The following is a 16,897-nucleotide window of genomic DNA, read 5'->3' on the forward strand; positions in this document are numbered from 1 at the left end:
GCCTGGTGGTGGTATTCTGTCTGGGCTCACCTCTGGTACTCACCTTGTCGAGGCTGGGTTTAGCACGAAACCGTTCTCTTGGTGCCACGGAAGAGCTCCAGACGGGTTAGCACCTGAGACCTGCAGGCGGACCGAGCTTTCTCGGCCAGGCCGTGTGGCACTGTCTGGCTCTTTGTGAGAGAACAATAGAGGTCAAGGTGAACACGGGTGAGTTTGCCCAAACGGCTTTGCTCCTTTGTCCCCTTCTGCTGGCTGTGGGTGTCTCCTGCCCTCACCCCACAGACACTCCTCCCTGAATGTGCTCCTCCAGACCCTGCCCCCGCTCCCTCTGCACTAGACGACGGTGCACTTGTCCGGAGACTAAGAAAGGGGCAAGGTAGGCAGATTAGATGGAACGAGATCATTTTAGTCACGGAACGCTCCACCCACTTAACGAGGAGCCTCGCTCCTCCCTGTGGAGCTTCCCACTTGGTGGAGAGAAACTGCACAACCCTAGGAGTCTGTCTGTCTCTGTCTCGAGTCTGCTCTCTCCTTTTCATTCTGATTTCCTTACTTGCAGCTGCCACGTTCTGTTCCTTTCTATAAATGTACTTGCAAATTATCGGAACGCTTCCTGAGTTTTAAAAGTATTTGCTTTGTACACTGTTCGCTTCTAGTTACTGTAACTTAGATATTTTAAAAACATACCCAGACAAAGTAGTTTAATTATGGAGACTTGCCCCCAAATAATTAGTGCTCTGGTTCCTGTTGCTGCATAATGAATTACCCCCAGACTGGCTTACAACAACCTCCTGGCTTTGTTGGTAGGTTTGTGGGTCGCTACTGGGGAGGGCTCAGCAGGGCAGGTCTCCCACGCAGTCATCGCTGCCGTGCTCAGACACCTGCAGCCTCGGGAAGGCTTGGTTAGGTGGCCGGCCAGCGGGGCTGGCTGTGGGACAGGCCGTTGACGGTGGCTGTCTGTGGCACCTGCACTGGGTTGGCAGCTGAAGGAGCTGCTTGCTGTCCTCTCCAGGGCGGCAGCTTCAGGGCAGGCTGCGTCCTTGTGTGGCGGTTGACTTCCCCCAAAGAACCAAGCCGAAGTCAGTAGCATCACTTCTGTGACACTGGGTTCTGTCAGGGGTCACGAGCCCACTCAGATTTAGAGGGCTGGGAACACCTGCCACCCCCTCGCCGGGCGGAGTGCGAGGGGCACGCTGCGGGAGAGACGTGGGGTGGAGAGGCTGGCGTGGCCGCGGGTGGCCGCAGCTGCGTGGGGGACTCAGGCCTGCACAGCAGGGAACCCGAACGCTCGTCACCGCTTACACGCTGAGGGGCTATTTTTTCTTTGTAATTTCAGGGTAGATAATGGTCCCTCTGGCTTTATTTTAATAATGGGATTCTTGTAGGGCAACCATTTCATAAATTTATATGTATTACTTGGTATTATTTTACGTACATTTTTCAAAGTTGATCAGGTGGAGAAATGAAACATTTTGTACAAAAATGCCCCTTCCTACATAACTCATAGACACAGGAAGTCTGTGCGTGACTCCCATTAAGTGCGGTGCAAAGAGCGGCGGCGCGCTCGTCCTGAACAGAGCAGCCCAGCCCCCTGCACGCGGCCGCGGAAGCTGACCCCGTCGCCGCTGAGTTTCCTGGAACGAAAAGGAGAAGGCTCATCCCTGGAGGATGGCTCTGGCCGTTCCTGGTGAGGAAGCTGCAGCGCCTGCTGCCAGGTGTGTATCGTTCATCTTACCCCCGTGGCTGCACCCCCCGGGCGTGACGGACCCACACCAGCCTGGGAACCTGAGCCATCGCGAGGAGCTTCCCTCCAGGGAATAATCAGTGGGAATGCTTTGCAACTAAAGAAACAACCACGGCCCCGGCTGGTGTGGCTCAGTGGACTGAGCGCCGGCCTGCGAACCAAAGGGCCGACGGTTCGATTCCCACCCGGGATATGTGCCTGGGTTGTGGGTCAGGTCCCCAGCTGGGGGTGCGCAAGAGGCAACCACACATGGATGTTTATCGCCCTCCCTCCCTTCCTCCCTCTCTAAAAATAAATATAATTTAAAAAAGAAACAACCATAGCTGTGGTTCGCTGCATGGGAGCAGCAGCACCTCGATGCAGGGAAGCAGGAGCCGCGGGCACTCACCCTGACGGCTGGCCTGTGGCCAGGGGGGTGGAACTCCCCATCACCTCGGCGCTGAGCTCGGGACAGCTGCTCTTACGACGCAGAGTCATCGTGTCTTCGAGACGGTTTACTTGTCCACCCAGGTGGAGGTGTGGTAGATCGGGTTCCCTTGACAGCAACCGCTTTTTTCTTTGAATTCCTTCTATGGCATGAGAAAAGGTCCTGTTCGAGGTCAGTGGGTCTGTAGTAGGTTTTGGTTGCATGTCACAGAAGACCAAGTAGCAACGACTTAACCCAGATAGTTTATTTCTCCAGTGAAACTCTGGAGGTCATTAGTCCAAGGCCGTGTGGTAGCTCGGGGACCCGGTTCTCTCTGCTCACCATCCTGATTGTGGCTTCCATCCTCAAGGCTGCTCGCAGTCCAAGGTGACTGCTAGAGCACCAACGGCCATGCCCGCCTGTGTCCCAGGCGAGAGGAAGGAGTGGGTCGGGCAAAGGAGCCCATCTCTGCTCCTCACCCGCTTCGAGGAGCTCTTTTGGGAACCCTACCAACCCCGTACGTCATACACAGGTGTTCTCTTCAGTCCTCTGTTTTGAAATGGGGGGGTGGGGGTCTGGGTTGGGTGAGTTTACGCACAGTGACTGGGGGAAGGAATCCTAGTAGACACCCCAGTTTGGCCCGCGGACTGAGGAACTCTGGCTTTTCCAGTGAGGGGGTCACAGCAGGCTCTGGTTTCCTTTTTTTTTTTAAAGATTTTTAAATTTATTGTTAGAGGAATAGAGGGAGAGAAACATCAATCAGCTGCCAAACTCGCAACCCAGGCATGTGCTCTGACTGGGAATCAAACTGGTGACCTTTTGCCTTGCAGGATGACACCCAGCCACTGAGCCACACCAGCCACGGCTGGTTTCCAGTTTTGTACAGAGCCAGGGACCCACAGCCATTTCCAAGGGCCCAGCCTTGCTGTGTGTAGCATCTCCCTGTTCTATACAGAATCTGGGTTTCTGGTGTGTGTTTGTTAAGGTACCCTGTGGAATGACCCTGTGGTCAGGAATGGAGGTCCTGGAGTCCAGCTGTCAGATTTGAGTGTTGTTGCTACCACCGACTTTAGGCAGACACCTGTTTCCTTGTCTGGGAAATGGGAGCTACCAGGTGGTCGTGACCAGTAACCTGAAATGCGGTGGCGTAGCGCAGGGCCTGGCACGGGCGTGCCCGATGCATTCCACTTGCAGACTGTTCTGCAGGGGAGAAGGGGCCTGGAGCTCGCCCACAGGCACAGTGAAGCCTATTTAACAAGGGCATCCTTCCTCCTGGGTGTCTTCCAATCAGTGCAGAGCAGTCTCCCTGGGAGGCAGGGTGGGACCGCCAGCCTCATCGTCGGCCGGTCCCTCCTGTCCTGTCAGGTAAGGGGTGGTGCAGATCGCCTGAGAAACTTGAAACAAGTCAGTCCCTTGGCGCCATGTCCTGGAACCTAATTTGGGGTGCATTCCAGCATGGGGCATTATTTTTAAGTGCCCAGGCACAGGGAGCCCGCACGGGGGACCGGCGGCCTGGTCAGCTGGGGAGGTCTTCAGCTCTCACCTGCGGGGTGCTGGCGTGCTGCACCTGTGCCCCGGCCCACCCCCGCAGGATCCTGGGGACACTCGGTGTCTCGGTGTGGGTCCTTGCCCACGCTTGACAAGCGTCCTTTGAAGTTTCCCCTCGGCAGGGCCCTGCCAGAACAGAAGCGTGCTGAGCTCATGCAGGGGACGGGGACACTTCTGTGGGTTTTCTGACTTTTCCATGGGTTTTCCCAATGGGTCTGGCCCATCAAGAAACAGACACCTCCTGTTCCCCCTTTGAAGAAATAAAGAGTTGAACCCTGGCTGGTGTGACTCAGTGGACTGAGCGCCGGCCTGCAAACCCAAAAGGTCTCCGGTTCGATTCCCAGTCAGGGCACATGCCGGGGTTGTGGGCCAGGTCCCCGGTTGGGGATGCATGAGAGGCAACTCACCAATGTGTATCTCACACATCGATGTTTCTCTCCCTCTCTGCCTCCCTTCCCCTCTAAAAAAATAAAATCTTCAAAAAAGGACAAGAAAAGGCTGAGAAAACTGAATCGTTTGTCCACTGAGCATCCCATGTTCTAGATTCAACAGGGAGCATCCTATGGTGTCAATTTGTTCAACTCGCCCGCTTTCTGTTATTAGTGGTCAGACCCAGAGGCTTGACTAAATTTAGGTCCTCCCCTCCCCCCTAAGAACACTTCACTGGTGGCATGATGCATCCCCTGCTGCACACATCGGTCCCACCGGCTGGCAGTGTTGTCTGGTTGTCCCGTTTTTACCTGCGTCAGAATTCATCAGTCTGTTGCTATGAGTTGATTCATCCCGTTAGAAAAGTTCCTTGATCTTTCATGCAGCATTTTTATCATTCATCGATGAGCATCACCTAGGTCTCTTACTTTCTTTGTCGTTGATAGTTGTGACTGTCACTGAGCAGGGGGAGACTTTTTATGTTGAATAATTTCAGACTTAAAAGAAAACTTGGGAGAACGATAGCAAAAACTCCCACATAACTTTCACCCAGATCCTCCCATTGCTAACTTCTTGCCACATCCGCTTTCTTTTTTCTCGATGACTGCACTCTCCAGGGCGCTCAGTAACTTCTTAAATAAACCATTCGAGAGTAAGCTGCAGACGTTGTATCCCGTATCCCTAAATACTTCAGGGTGTACGCCTTGAACCAAGGACATATTTTACATAACCGCAGCGCGTGCAGCGATTAGAATGAGGAGGCAGGCGTGCGGTGCTGTCCGTCTCTGTCCAGGCTCCGTTCACGTTCACCGACTGGCCCACCGCTGTCTTGTATAAGGAAGAACACAAAGGAGCAAGATGCCGTCCGTGGCCAGTCGTCATGTTTCTCGGGTCTCCTCTGATCTGGAGTTGGCTCTCTGTGCCTTTCATATCCTGACAGTTTTTAAGGGGCAGAACGATTGTAAAAAGCACGCGGGTTGCCTGGCGTTTTCTCATCTTCATTGGAGACCACGCACTCGGGCGGGAACACTACAGAGGATGTTACGTGCTCAGCGCACAGGTGGGTTTGAACTGTCACGGGTGGCGCTCACTGGAATCCCGTGGAAATGGTGGTGTCCGCCAGGTGTCTGCACTGCCATGGTTTTTCTCTTCATGGGACACCTCGAGGGTTATGTAGGTATCCGGGTCATATCAAACTTGTATCCACTAGTGTTAGCAGCCCTTGGGGGTTCTTGATCACTTTCCTTTTACATTCATTAGCGTTCTGCTCTAGGATGAACTTGCCGTACAGACGTACACGCACGCTCGTGAACACACCATGCATAGGTTATAACCTGATCCTTTTCATGCACGGACTGCCCAGTTGGGAGCCCTTCTAGCCTGGCCGCTGGGTCCTTTTGCTGTAGCCCCACCGTTCTTGGAGCACGTCCGTACTTTTGACATGAGATGCTCTAGAACCATCATTTCCTCTCACTTTTTCCAGATTGGAAAATCTTTCCTCCGAGGAGCTGTGATTCATTTTTGTGGGGAACGGTGTCTGGAAACCAGAATCTGGGGACTGCTCGTGCTTTTTGCTCCTGGGGTCTCTCCACAGCTGGGCAGTGTGTGTGTAGAAATGCAGACACGTGTGTATCCACATGTCATGACTGCTTATCTCTACCTCGCATGACTTCCTACTGATACCTTCACTTCCAGTACGCAGGATCCATTCTGGTCTTTCCCCTGCCCATGTTTGCAATTCCTGCCTCCAGCAATGAGGCACTGGCTCCTGGGGTCCTCCGTGTTTCCTTATTTGCTCGGCCCTAGAATATACCAATGTGGTCTCATAACTGCTAACCCCTAGTACTGGGAAAAACAGCCTTTTTCTAACTAGAACTCAATATTTGTTGACTCTAAAGGTGCACCTCCAACACGACAAAAATAACAGCGTGGAGCAAAAATAGGCTTACAGTTATGAGTGTGAAACAGCTTATTTTTGTGTTATTTGTTAGTTACTGTATTATCTCCCATACAAACAACTGTGAAGCTGCGTTTGCCCCGCCCTGTATGCACAGCATTGATCATGCACTAATCTTTGTAATTCAGACTTACTGTCTAGTCTGAGAGCACATTGCCAGTTTTCGCCCTTTGGTGTGGTTTATTAATTATTTCAAGTACAATTTAGTCTCTTGAAATCTTAATATTTTATCTCTCATTTGTCTTTTATAAGCAAACTGACAGAATGGTGAAGGTGGGGGGGGCTCTGCCTCTCCAGGATGGGCTCCGCCCCTTGGCCACCTCCCCTCCCTCCCTACTCCTCAGCCACCCAGAGGGGTTCAGGCCAAGATCCCATCTACCACTTGACTTCCACACACTCCCACTTGGGTGAACGCAGTGGTATTTCAGGTACCTAGAGACTAGTGTCAACACAGAGCTGGTTCAGGGACCCCTGCAGATGTGTGGCTCCCTTCCCCAGGCTCAGCTGCCTGGCCTGAGGCTGCGATGTCTTTGAGAAAGGGCTGCTGTTCCCACTCAGGGCCAATCTTGCAAAGTCCTTTCTTACTGGTGTGGCCTCCTTTTCTGTCCGGAGACTCTGGGTCTGAGAACTCGGTGAGAGGCTTGGCGGTCCGCTATAGTGCATGCAGATTTCTGCCCACTCGTCTGTGCTTGTGTAGCGAGTAATACGCTGGCAGGCCGTCCAGCTAGTTTATTTCTAAGAGTCAAAATGTTCTTGTGGCCCCTCTGTCTTTGACACTCACTGCAGTGTTTGCACCCACCTGACTCCCATGGGAATCGGGCATCCTGTCCTCATCACCCCTGGCCTGCAGAGGACGCACCCCATGTAGCTTTTCAGAGGCTGGTCTCCTTCCCACTGCATCTCAGTGCCTCAGTGAAGGGAGTGTACTCGGGGGCTTGCTGAGGACGTGCCACGGGCAGTGAAGGCCTGAGTCACCTGCCGGGGGTCCACTCCAACGTCCCTTCCTTCCTACGTCTTTGGCTCCCTTCCTGTTCGTGACTTCAGGCTTCCCTGTCTCCTTGAATCCAGGCCGCTGTTGAGTCTGGGTAACAGTCAACCCCTGAGCTGTCGGAGCTGCTTCTACATCAGCGATATCCGACCCGTTTCATCTTGTGGCCCACGTGAACAAATCGCTAAAATTCTGTGGCACGCCAAAAAATATTTTTTTTTTCTGCTCTGACCAAAAAAAAAAAAAAATAAAGTTTTGATTCATTCACACTGATGGCTATTGCTTTGTTGGCTGTCATTTTATTTGACAATCTAAGGGAAAGAGGTCAGCGCCTCTGACTAGGTAGTGCATGTTTTAAAAATTCTTGTGGCACGCTGGTTGAAAATCTCTGTTCTAGGTGCTTGAGCTAAACACTGAGTTCAGAATCTCTGCTAAACACGCCCCTGTCAATCCATCTGACCTGATCTGAGATCACTCATATCCTTGCCCTTTCGTCTAACACCTTAGGCTTCCTTCCCACACACATTACCCAGGTTTCTATTAGTATAAGTTAGCAAAATCGCACTGAGCATGTGGTCATTCACTTATTGCTAGAATAATCAGCAATTGCTCTAGTGTGTACTTACTTCCTCCTGGCTCACACTTTGTCCCCGTTTTCCTTGCTTCTGGTATGGGTATGGAGACACTGGGGGGTTGTTGACAACAGGCATCCTCTCGGGAGGGTACTTAACAGGTGAGGTTATTTATTATTCAGATAGGAAAAGGCTGTAAATCAGTAGCTGCAGCTTGGAAATGGACGCCAGCCTGGGCGGGAGGAGCAGAAAGGGTTGCCTGAGGCCAGAGCACTGTCCACCAGGGCTGCTGGGGCTGGGGATGCGGGAGCCTGCACTTCCAGTCTCCTGTCCTTGCAGCCACCTCCCCCTGACGCGTGTCACTGTCCCTGTAGCCGAGGCCGCTGCCGCTGCCGGAGATGCCGGTGGAAACCCGAAGCAGCGAGAAGGTCGTCCTCTCTCCCCTCCTTCCATCACCCAGCAGTGCCCCCGACTGGCAGGTGCTAACAGGAAGTCCGCTGGCAGGGAAGCTTCCGGGGTGATCTCCGGGTCTGACTGTACTTACGCGCAGGATGATGAAGCTGGGCTGCTGAGCCAGCAAGCAGCACAAACGGATGAGCAGGGAGGAGATGCCCCTGGTTAAGTCTGTCCCCCAAGTCACAGCTGACCGAAGCCACATGGTAAGCCTCTGCTGTGTGCGGGGCGTGGGGCTGGGCTCTGGAAATGCCCTGGTGAGCACAGCACAGCGCCTGCTGTCCTGGGACTTGGGTGGTGGGGACAAACAAGACAACCAGTGAACACTCCATCTAAAGGCACTGTAACACGTATCTGACAAAGGGTTTTTATCCGGGACACACAGCTAAAAAGATAGGCTACCTGGTAAATATGTAGGCAAAATAACTAAGCAGACCCTTCATGAAAGAGGATACTCCTGTGGGCAATATGAAGAAGGGCTCCACTTTATCGGTCATGGAAAAGCCACCACCATGAGACACCAGCATGAACCCAGCAGATGACTGGAAAGAAAAGGCGGCAGCCGGCCTCGGTGAGGACACAGGGCAAACTCTTGGGAAAACTGCGGGGCCGCAGCTATAGAACATAAACGCTAACCGCCCTCAGACCTAGGAATCTGATCTTGAGCTACAGCACCCAGAGAATTAGCGTACATGGTCACCAGAAGACATGCACAAGAATATTCTCACGTGCAGTATTCGTGCGCGAGAAAGTTCACACCTGGAAACAACCCAAACGGATGCAGAGAAAGAACAAAAGGGATAGAAGGATGGGTAAGCTGTGGCACACTCAGACGTTTGAATACTATTCGGCAATGAGAATGAATTTCACAATGCCAAATGTAAGAGAGTTCATGTAATATGATTCCATTTACGTGAAGTTCAAGTGTAGACAAAACTGGTGGTGATGGTTATAGGAGCTAGAACGGCACTTTGGGGAGAGCCAGGGGGGGATCCTGCTGGTATGTTAGAAATGTTCTCTCCTGATTTGGGCAATGTTGACCTGTATAAAAGTTTATCAAGCTATAAATGTAAGATTCATATACCTCACAGTATATATGTTAGTCCTCAAAAAAATTGAAAACAAAAAATAAAGTTTCATAAAAATAGAAGTGCTAAGAAGAAATTAAAAGTGATGTAATGAGTTGATAGAGGGCTAACAGATCAGAACTGAACCGTGATAAGAAGGGAGCCACTTATTGAAGGAGCTGAGGAGCTGCTTTCTGGAAGCGGGGACAGCAAGTGCAAAGGCCCTGAGGCAGGTTCAAGTTTGAGCAGGGCCCCGGCAAGCCCTGAAGTCGGCTTTTTGTTCAAAGAGCAGTGGGACGCCATGAAGGGCGTGAGGGGGGCAGGGGTGGTGTTGGCGAGGGTCGGGGCGTGGTGTGGGAAGCAAGATAAAAAGAAGGACTTCTGACACCTTGTAATTGGTGTGGCTGGGCTACCTGGCAGGTGGGGGCTGGGAGGAAGGCAGCCAAGGCCAGTTTTGGACATGTTACGTTGGAGGTGCCCATTAGACACCCATGGAGCCGTTGGCGAGGCAGCGGGCCGTGGCGCTGAAGTTCTGGGCCCGACCCAGGCTGGTACGCATGTCACCGGCATATAGGTGGCATTTTAATTCTCAGTCACCTGGGCAAGCAGAGACCAAGAGGAGGAGACACACAGCATTTAATGACAGGAACTTTTCTGGAAAGAGACTAGAGCTGCCAGAGGGTTTGGGTTGAAACTGCTTTAAAGTGCTCCCGGCCTGGCATCCAGAACCCAAAAGCGTGCTGACCGCCCAGCGCCGAGTCTCCCAGTCCTTGGGCCCTGGGTGCGGAAGTGCAGATTCCTGGGCCCAAACACGGCCCGCTGAACAGTGCCCACGGCATCTGCCTTTCCCAGTTCCCTGGGTGAGTCTTCTGCGCGTGGAGGTGAGAGAGAGAGAGAGAGAAAGGGTACAGTTTCCTCTCTGCTCTCTGCTCTCCGAGGGTGGGGCTGCCCCAGAATTCAGGAAAGCGGTCTGCTCTGTTAGCTCTGCCGCGTGTGTGTGTGTGTGTGTGTGTGTGTGTGTGTGTGTGTTGGCATGCCTGGGGGGCGGGCACGGTGTCCCAGGAGGACAGAGTTTGCATTGATGAAAACCCTTCCCAGCCCTTTGATACCTCGCTCCCGCCGCCCCGAAGTTAACTGGCTCAGTCCTCGGTGCATCCCGCTCGCTGGCCTCACGCACTCGGGCCGGGATGGCGTTCTGTCTGGCCCTGCGCATGGCGCTGCTGCTCCTCTCCGGGGTCCTGGCCCCTGCGGTGCTCACAGGTAAGGGTGGTCCCTGGGCCCTGCTGCCAGAGCCTCCACGGCCAAGAAGCACCCAGGGCCAGATTTTTGAATGCCCAAGGGGCAGAGGTCCCTCACAGCAGAGGGGGCGGCAGCCACGGGGCCGATGGCCTCTGAAGCAGGGCCAGGGACGTTAACTGTCTGGGGACAAGGGGATAACTCCAGCACCCTAAAATCTGTAGCCTTCCAGACCTGAGAGTCAGGAGGGGACACCTGGCCCAAGGCAAGTGGCTGAGGGGCCAGAGGCCCCAGGCCCCTGGATGGAACCCTGTCGTTGGCTTGTCAAACCCTTCACGCCCTTCGCTGCTGGTTTTCTGAAGTCGTAAGAGTGAAGCCCCAGCTGCTCTTCCTACTTAAGGAAAAATCCCAGAGGGAGCACAGGGCCGGCGACACCTCAGGAGGCCGGCCAGGACGCGGGATTTGGGCTCTGCACGGAGGCAAAGGGGCTGGGGCTGGGGTCCAACGAGGAGGACGCCGCCAGCTTCGGCTCCCGGGACCTCAGCCCCAGTCCCGGGCATGGCTGTGGGGCCCCGAGCTGGGAGACGCTGGCCCAGGCTGGCTTCGAAGCCTGAAAGGGAAAAGGCACAGTGGGTCACGGGTGATCCTTCTCCCGGAAGAAAGCAATCTCTGTTGGCCATGATGTAGCCAAAGAACCGTGTTCCAGGGTCCCCGTGAGGGACCCCAGGGCTGGAGACCCTCCCTGCAGCATGGGCTTCAGGGAGGGTCTGTGGGTCTGCGGGGGAGGCACCTGGTAGCAGGTGAGTGAGCGTGGCCTGGGGAGAGCGGCTGGGGGATGTACGTGAGGCCTGGTGGGACCGCCACGCGCTCAGGCCCACGCGGGGAAGCTTGAGACGCCCTAAAAGAACTTAGCAGCCTGGCGTGGCTTCTGGCCCCTCCTGGCTGTTCCTCAGCGTCTCCGCTTTCCTCTCTACCTGTAGGACGGTGACCGCTGTGTGCCGCTGCCTCCTACACGGGACTGCAGGCCGACCGAGTCTGGGCAGCGGCTTCGGGCGGCATCAGGCGGTGCTCGGTCAAAGTCAGGGGACTGGGCACACGTGTCTCAGCCCCTCCGCGGGCCGCCGGGCAGCCTCGGGGCAGAGGCGCCTCCTCACGCAGGCTGTGAACGCGCTGCCTAGATACCTTTCGGTGGGAGAGGTACCCAGGAACTGGGGAAGTGACCTAAAGTGTAATGTGGCATCTTGCATGGCCTGGACCTCGGGACTGTGACCGTGTAGGCCCTGCACCCCAGCCCACCTCACTGAGACCGTTCTCTGCCTGGTGGGCCCGGGGCTGCGTGGGGGGCTCCCGGCCCAGTTCCCGTGCTCCGAGCGGCCCAGGCTGCCAGCCAGAGGTGCTGGGTCACACCACGCATACACCGCCTGGGAGGTGGGCGGTGGGGACGGGCTCCGTCCCCCACCACAGGAACGCTGCAGGGGCAGCCTCGTGCTTGGAGTCACCTGGGGTCTCAGCTGGCCTCACCTCTCCCCACGTGTGCTACCAAGAGGGACAGGCCAGCTCCGGCTGGAGGCTTTGGGGTTCTGGCTGGCTGTCCTTCCTGCCATTCTGGGAGGTGTGTTCCAGGCCCGCAGCCCTGCCCGCTGCTCCGTGGGCGGGGGCCCTGTGGCTGCCGTCCAGGCCGGCCTGCTGCCCTCCCCACTGGTCGCCTGTGGCCGCAGCTACTGGGGCCGCGCAGGCGTGAGGCCAGGGCGGGGATGAAAAGGCCCTTCATGGCCCGTACAAAGGCCGTCTGTGAGCACGGGCGCCTGGCCCCGGGGCCCTGTGGTCAGAGTGAGCGCTAAACAAACTTATTTACCTAAAGGCAGGGCGGCCGGGGGCGGTGGGGCCGGGGAGAGCCCACAGTGCCCAGGCCTGTGGCCCAGGGCCCCGCTGCTGCTCTCCTCGCTCAAGAGCACGGAGTCCCGGAACCTTGTTTACTCTGCTCTTGGAGTTTGGGTCTCATCACGGGCCCTCAGCCTTCTCCGTCTGCACTTCACGTCGCTGAGGCTGACTCACAGCTCGCCTTACGTGCCCGTGGGCTCCTCCTCTGTGCCCCCTGCTCACGCGGGGCGCTCCGCCCGGCTTTCCTCCCCGCTCCTCAGACGGGGCCAGTCCAGCTGCTGGCAACGTCCGATGGCTGCCCGGGGCGGGGCAGGTCATTGCCTTGGGACTTTGTTTTCCCCTTGAACCGCAGCACCCTGAGAAAACACGGAGTTGTCTATCTAGATGGGATAAGAGGATGATTCGGCCCTGCCCTGGGAGCTGCACACCCTGGGCTGGGGGCTGGGGCTGAGCCCCGGCTGCTGCTGGGGCACCCGCCTGGGTGGGCAGGGAGCTGGCGGCCCCCAGGGCCCTGCTGCTTCGGCACAGCCGAGCCCTGGACAAGCCTGTGGGGGTCTCCCATGACAGGCAGTGCCACAGGCACGCAGCACACGGGGTGGCCCAGCCTGTGTCCGGCCGGGCAGCTCACGCCAGGGGAGCCCTGGGATAGGGGCAGCCCTGCTGATGGCAACAATTTCACAGTTACTGATGTGGGTGGGATGTGGGAGGCCTGGTCCAACCCCACTTCACAGGCCAGGAAAGTGAGGGGGGAGGGGCCCCCAGGTGAGAGTGTGGGCTTAGCACCCTGAGCCTCAGGGACTGACTGGTTGGGTGCTGGAAGAGAGGCCGGAGGAGGGTGCACTCAGCAGGGACGAGGTGGCCTGGACCTGTGTGTCCTGCAGTGGGGAGCCAGGCCTTGTGGGGGCAGCGGAGGGACCGGTCACAGGGCAGAGAAGGGGGGGCGGCCTGGGTACACCGCCTGGCTGCCCTGCTCAGAGGGCTCCCTGTCCCCGGAGAAGGCTCCTGGGCTCTGGCCAAGGGCAGAGGGCGGCCAGCTCCAGGGCGTGAGCTCCTGCCCTCCCAAGGGCCATGGGGCCTGTCATTCCACCTTCTGAGCCCAGAGCTGATTTCCCAGCTGCCACCCAGGTTGGCTGGGCAGGGTCCCCAGGAGCCCTGTGGCAGCTTCCCTGGCCAGGTGCCTGGCAGTCAGAGGTGAACTTGGGTCGGCAGTGGTGGGGCAGGGAGGTGCCTGTCTCGGGTGTGTGGGAAACGATTGGTGGCCAGTGGTTTCTCCATGTATCTGATGGGACAGACAGTCTGCAAGCCCTAGCCCTCAAGGCCTGCCAAGCAGTGGGCACGCTCAGGCCTTTTCTCTGCCCAGATCCCCGGGAGCCTGAGGTCAGCATGCCCAGGGCCTGGAGCCTCCCCTGGCCAGCCACACGGCCACAGGCCCCTGCCCTCCCAGGCAGTGACCAGGGAGGCCTGACAGGGTCACTTCACCCTCCCCACAGGGACAACTTCACAGTTGGTGGGACCCAGGGTGGCCCCCAGATGCATCACTGTAGGTGGGCCTTGGGCCCTGGGAGAGGGAAACTTTCCCCACCCCGCACCAATGGGTGCTGAGGCCTTTTGCCCCCGGAGGCCTCTTGGTCAGGGGTGTTTTCTGAAAAGGGGTACCAGCTCTGCCAAAGCTTTGGCCAAGCCTCCAAACTGAGCCAGCCAGGGCCTGAGAGAGGCTACAGGGGCAGGGCCAGGGGAGCCTTACACATTTTTCTTATGAAAAGATTTTAAATTTACAAGAGTTGCAGGAATAATCCAATGACCAGTCGATTCTTCACTTAGACCAGTTTCTAACATTTTGCAATATCTGCTTTCTCTGTCTTCCTGTCTGTCTACCCACCTGCCTGTCTGTCTGGATGCTAAACCATTTGAGAATAAGAAGCAGACGTGCCCCTTTGTCCCCAAATGTGCCCACGAACAAGGGTGTTCTCTCACATAGCCAGTCACTTGTCCACACCAGGAAGTGAACTTGAACTTCGATGCAGTGCTGTTATCTGAGCCACAGCCTGACTCTGCTTTCACCAGTGGACCCCAACTGTCTTCTATAGCAGCGCCCCCCCTGCCCCCATCCAGAAACGTATGTTGCACTTAGTTGTCACGTGTCCTTGGTCTCTAACCTAGAACTATTCCTCAGCCTTCATCTTCATGACCTTGACATTTTTGAAAGTCCAGTTATGTTAAGACTGACCCCGAATTTGGGCTTGTTGATGTTTCCTCATGATCTGCCCCAGGTGGGCACTGTTGGCAGGAAAGACCTGGGAGTACCTTTGCCTCTTCCCAGAGCATCCGTGGATCACGGTCAAGATCAGGTGCAGGCGGGCCTGACCTCTGCTAAAGCTGATGGTCAGGGCGGGGCAGGGGAGGCCTGGAGCCTGCCTGCCACCTGCTCTTGAACTTGACTGGGTGGCTGGGGCCTCCTGTCTGGGAAGACTGGATGGGCCAGGGTTGGGGAGGTGCTGCGGGCTCCTCAGGCCAAGGTTCTCAGGGTGGGGGTGGGCACTGGCATGAGCTGCCCGGTTATCACTCAGCCTGTCCCTTCAGTTCCCCCACCCATGAGCAAAGAAAGGCTCCTGCAGAAAATGCTGCCCAGAGATGATGTGCTGACTGAACCTCAGCCTGTCGGGGAGGGCAGGGGGCACGCACCCTCTCCTGGGGCTGCCCTTAGAGACCACATACCCCCCCAGCCCCATTCTGTCTGGAGACAGTCACAAGCAGGCTTCAGTTCCCTACCATATAGAGGCCCCTTGGGTGTTAAGCCTCAAGAAACGGGCAGGTGTGGGCGTGAACCCCTGTCCTGGGGGCCGCATGGCTTTACCCAGGTGAGGGCCAAAGAGGAGAAGCAGGCCTGACTGCCCCGGGTGTGGGTGGCCTCTGCTGCCCGCCTCTGCAGCAGGGGTCCCCCTCCTGCTTCATGGGGATCGGAGCGGGCAGGGACCCTGGTTCCTGGAGGGGTCACTGCTCCACCTGCCTGGCCTCTTCACCAGGGTGAAGGCTGACCTGTGTCTACCCTGCGGGGGGTCCCTCCCAAGGGTCGCCTCACCCAGTCCTACAGAGCCTTTACCCTTCCCCCCACCTCTATCAACTGGTCTCCACTTGGGCCTGGAGGCAGTGGGGGCTCTGGGTCACGCGTGGCCTCTCAGCCTTGGTTGCCTCACCGATGACCCGGGAAGGCTAGAGCAGCGCTGCGCTCCAGGGTCCCCGAACACAGCGCCGCCCTCCCAGGGGGTTAACTGGCAGGGGCAGGGAGACGTCCCCGCAGGCCCGCAGCCTGGGCCCCAGCGCCTGTCCTTGGCTTGCAGCCGAGGGCCCGCAGGAGCCCGCGCCCACTCTGTGGAACGAGCCCGCCGAGCTGCCATCCGGAGAAGGCCCCGTGGAGAGCACCAGCGCAGCCCGGGAGCCCGCGGCCACGGGTCCCCCGGGCCCCACCGCCCCGCCGAGCCCCGAGGACAGCACTGCGCGGGAGCGTCTGGACCAGGGCGGCGGTACGCGCGGGCCGGGTGCGGGGCCCAGGGGCGGGCGGCGGGCGGCGGGGGCGGCGGGGGCGCGGGCGGGCCCGGGGCTGACGCGGCCCTCTGTCCTCGCAGGCTCGCTGGGGCCCGGCGCCATCGCGGCCATCGTCATCGCCGCCCTGCTGGCCACCTGCGTGGTGCTGGCGCTCGTGGTCGTCGCTCTGAGAAAGTTTTCCGCTTCCTGAAGCGAATAAAGGGGCCGCGCTCCCGCCGGGCGCGCCTGTGTCTCGAGTGTGTCCGCGCCTGAGTGTGTGGCGAGCGGGGGCTGGCGACACCTCGCGACACGTGCGCGTATGTGCGTGTGGCCCCGGCGCCCGCAGGGACCGCGTGGTGCGTGCGCGGGGCCCGGCCTCCGGGTGCGCAGCAGAATGCGGGGCGGGTGCGGCCGGCGCTCGGAGCAGAAGCCCGCCCCGCACCCTCGGCCCGGGGATCGGGCGGCCATCGCGGGGTCCTCTCCACCCCAGGGAGCCCCAGGAGCTGGACGAGCCGAGCGGTGAAGCCCAGGTGCTATCAGTGGGCCTGGTACCCGCAGTCCCAGGCGGCCACCCAGGCTGGGTTTCACGGGAGCCTGGGGCCCCTATAGCCCCACGCAAGTCAGTTCGATCAACCATAGGATCGCAGGGAGGATGGCCCGCCCAGCCCCCGCCCCCGCTCTGCCCACTCCCCGCCCCCGCGCCCTGCAGCTTGGCCCTGGCTCTCGGCCTTGATCATGCTCTGTCTTCCACACTTCCCAGGAAGCCTAGCGTTTATAATTTAGAGAGATTTAAAATAGTGGCTGGCTGTTCTGTGTGCAGCAGAGAAGAAGCCAGAACTGTGTCCTGTCCCCGCCCCGCAAGGGCCTTTTGGGGTGAGGAGCCTGGAGGAGAGACTGTCTGCAAACACCGTCTGCCCCTGGGAGGTCCTTGGAGTGGGTGCTGGGGGCAGGGAGCTGTTCCTCCTTCTCCTCCCCCTCCCCCATGGTCTCGGCAGCTGTCTGACCCTTGGGTGTCCCTGATCTGGCCACACGTGTTCCTGCGAAGGCCAGTTTTCTCCTGGATACTCCAGATGAGTACACGTGGTACCCACACA

General features: G+C 57.6%; 1 protein-coding gene across 1 annotated transcript; it reads left to right on the forward strand.

Moving 5' to 3' along the window:
• Nucleotides 1-10,343: 10,343 nt before the first annotated feature.
• Nucleotides 10,344-16,014, forward strand: SNORC (secondary ossification center associated regulator of chondrocyte maturation). The gene is made up of 3 exons (XM_090285013.1): nt 10,344-10,424; nt 15,620-15,802; nt 15,905-16,014. The coding sequence occupies exons 1-3, from the start codon at nt 10,352-10,354 to the stop codon at nt 16,012-16,014; spliced, it is 366 nt and encodes a 121-aa protein (XP_090141139.1). The 5' UTR covers nt 10,344-10,351.
• The last annotated feature ends 883 nt before the right edge of the window (nt 16,015-16,897 follow it).

The sequence above is a fragment of the Furipterus horrens genome, unplaced genomic scaffold, assembly GCF_987537825.1.
Source record: "Furipterus horrens unplaced genomic scaffold, mFurHor1.1.pri manual_scaffold_1, whole genome shotgun sequence".
NCBI classification, from domain to species: domain Eukaryota; kingdom Metazoa; phylum Chordata; class Mammalia; order Chiroptera; family Furipteridae; genus Furipterus; species Furipterus horrens.

Bases quoted from the DNA above. Each gene is read 5' to 3' on its own strand.
- SNORC (XM_090285013.1), top strand. From the start codon at position 10,352: ATGGCGTTCTGTCTGGCCCTGCGCATGGCGCTGCTGCTCCTCTCCGGG. The intron at 10,425-15,619 runs GTAAGGGTGGTC...CTTGGCTTGCAG, and splicing joins GGCCCCTGCGGTGCTCACAG to CCGAGGGCCCGCAGGAGCCC. The intron at 15,803-15,904 runs GTACGCGCGGGC...CTGTCCTCGCAG, and splicing joins GCGTCTGGACCAGGGCGGCG to GCTCGCTGGGGCCCGGCGCC.